General features: G+C 47.9%; 1 protein-coding gene across 1 annotated transcript in view; it reads right to left on the bottom strand.

Moving 5' to 3' along the window:
* Positions 1–326, bottom strand: part of PPTG_10072 (hypothetical protein) — a gene marked incomplete at both ends in the record, with an annotated part of 2,703 nt that extends 2,377 nt beyond the window's left edge. The window contains one exon of the mRNA XM_008905314.1: positions 78–326. Coding sequence (XP_008903562.1) covers positions 78–326 — 249 coding nt within the window. The remainder of the gene's footprint in view (positions 1–77) is intronic.
* Between the last annotated feature and the right edge of the window lie 2,014 nt (positions 327–2,340).

The raw sequence follows: 2,340 nt of genomic DNA, 5'->3' as shown, positions 1-2,340 counted from the left end.
ATTCGGAAGAGTTGGTCGATTTCGGAGGCGATTTTCTGTCGTTTCTCCTCCATTTTGGCATGTTTAAACATCCGAACAACTCGATGCATGTCATGGTACTTTCGCAGATACTTCGAGAACGAGTCCACAGCAGACGCGAATTTCTCGATAGCATTGGTGCGTTGTATGGTGGGGTTCTCTTGAAGAGGTGCCGACAGTTGAAGTTCGACGTAGATCTCCATCATCCGCAGATAAGTCTTCCGGTTCTCGTGGCGCTGGCGGCGAATAGCATCGCGCAACCCATAGATCTGGCGAAGACCATCGAGGATTGTGAGCGCGAGGTCCATGAGGAAAAGTCTTGGAGGTTGTGGCTCACTTGGGTGCTTGGCCGTGGATTTCAGAATGAACCGAACAAGGGCAAGGAAAAATGGTGTTGGTCAACTTGCCAAGGTATCTTTGGCGGGTGGTCATGGTCCATGGACCGCGGAGAGGCATCGAGTTGATGCTCAACTGTCTTCCGCCCCATCCCACGGAACAAAGTGATTTTTGACGGGCTCCAATTGTCATGTGACCGCCGTTGTACTACTTCTATATTTGATAGAGTAAACAAGGGAGAAAGCGCATGCTGCACTGAGACCTTGCTGGCCACCGAGACCGGTCGCCAAGCCAGTACTTATCACGTGTCGAGGCACGAGGTGTGTTCGTTTCTATGCCTTGGAGATAAGGCCGGTTATCACTAGAACGCCGTGTCTTGCAGCACTTGCTTTGTTCCTTCATCGCTCTAGAACGATCCCAGACCTTTGATTCAAAAGTTTGAAAGGGTTGAACCGAAAAAATGCTAGCGGTTCACGTGGACCAATCGATCCAACTGATTAAAAAAAAGTTGCAAATAATGTTTACAGGATTCGTTTGTTTCGACCACCGAGGTTGGTCGGGTCTGTTGTTGATCCGTGCCGACGCTCTCACGCCGTGCCTTTCGTTCTTAGGCCCAACAGACGAAGTTAGGCTAAACTAGGCGCTCAAAATCAAATAAAGGCTGCTGCCGATAGTTTACACCACTTGCTCCTTCTCCAATGGAGGCTCCATCGCTCAGGAAGAAAGAACCTTTTCGGAAAGACCCCGTACGAACACCGAGGGCAAGTTGCTAACGATACACGTGGACCAATCGATCAATCCTCGATGGTATTTTATGGGATATTTCGAATGCAACTGCAAGTCTGGGGAAAACTGGGAAAAACTGATTTATGAAAATGGATCGAAAGTCCATCCCCTCGAAACAGTGTATCGGACCCGAAGGCTTGAAAAACGACCTACTCGAACTTGAGTCGACGCCTGGAATCCACACATATGGCAATCTTCAACGCAGGCCATTCCAAAACTAGTAGAACAGAAGTAGTTCGAGCAACCAGGAAAGAAAAGCAACGTTTAGCGTTAGCTCACGACCACCTTTACGAATCAGCAATATTGGATGCCTATCACTGGAACTGACAGCGTATTGTATCGCTCTGAGCGTATCTAGAAGGGTCACAAACCTTTTGACGGCCGAAATTGATCCTGCAGAAGTAGCGAAAAAATGTTAGCGGTTCATGCCGATCGATCTCCTGTAGCATATGCTTTTTTATAATTTTTCGCTGGCAACTATAAATTTTGGGGCCTTTGGTTGGCTGAGAGCTGTGAAAATTGAATGCGCAAGCTTAGTGCAACATAGTTTGCAATGTGCTTGTTAAGCAACATAAACATATTAAGGCATTGCATGTTATCTTTTGTACAAGCAATGGAGCTTACTGGCTCAGCTCCTGACCACCGTAGCTACGTGTAGCTCTCGCCAGGCAGTTTTTCGACGGTGAATGCATTAAAGCGCGACGGATATATCACCAATCCAAAATAGGGTTCTGAAGTCTCGAACGAGTCGAAAGCAGTTTCGAGTCTCTCGCTTCCAGTCCGTTACGGTTCAAGGGGGTCCCTAACTCACACTATAAGCTAAAGATTGTGCGATAACAAACAATAGCAAACATGGCTGACGAGAAGGGATCCGAGGAGAGCAAGGACAGCGGTTCAACGTAAGTGTATCGTCGGATATGTAGCTATGGTATCAGTCATGTATTAACCAGCATTACAGACCACGTGTCATGAAAGCTCCGCCCAAAATGGCGCCTCCTACAACTGCCCCCGCAGACGCAAAGGTGGTTGAATGAAATCCACACTTTGAAGTACATAGCAACACTCTGACTAGATAATTATGGTAAATCGCCAGGGAGCTCCAGGAGCAGATCCTACGGCAAAGAAGAAGGCATTGCCACCTCCTTCTAATCCTCCACCAAAGGCTGGGGGCTCTGCGGCAGCAGCATTTCGATCCAAGTC

Source organism: Phytophthora parasitica, assembly GCF_000247585.1.
Source record: "Phytophthora parasitica INRA-310 unplaced genomic scaffold supercont2.20, whole genome shotgun sequence".
Lineage (NCBI taxonomy): Eukaryota > Oomycota > Peronosporomycetes > Peronosporales > Peronosporaceae > Phytophthora > Phytophthora nicotianae.
Note: the sequence above shows the minus strand (reverse complement) of the source record. Positions and strands in the feature narration are given on the sequence as shown.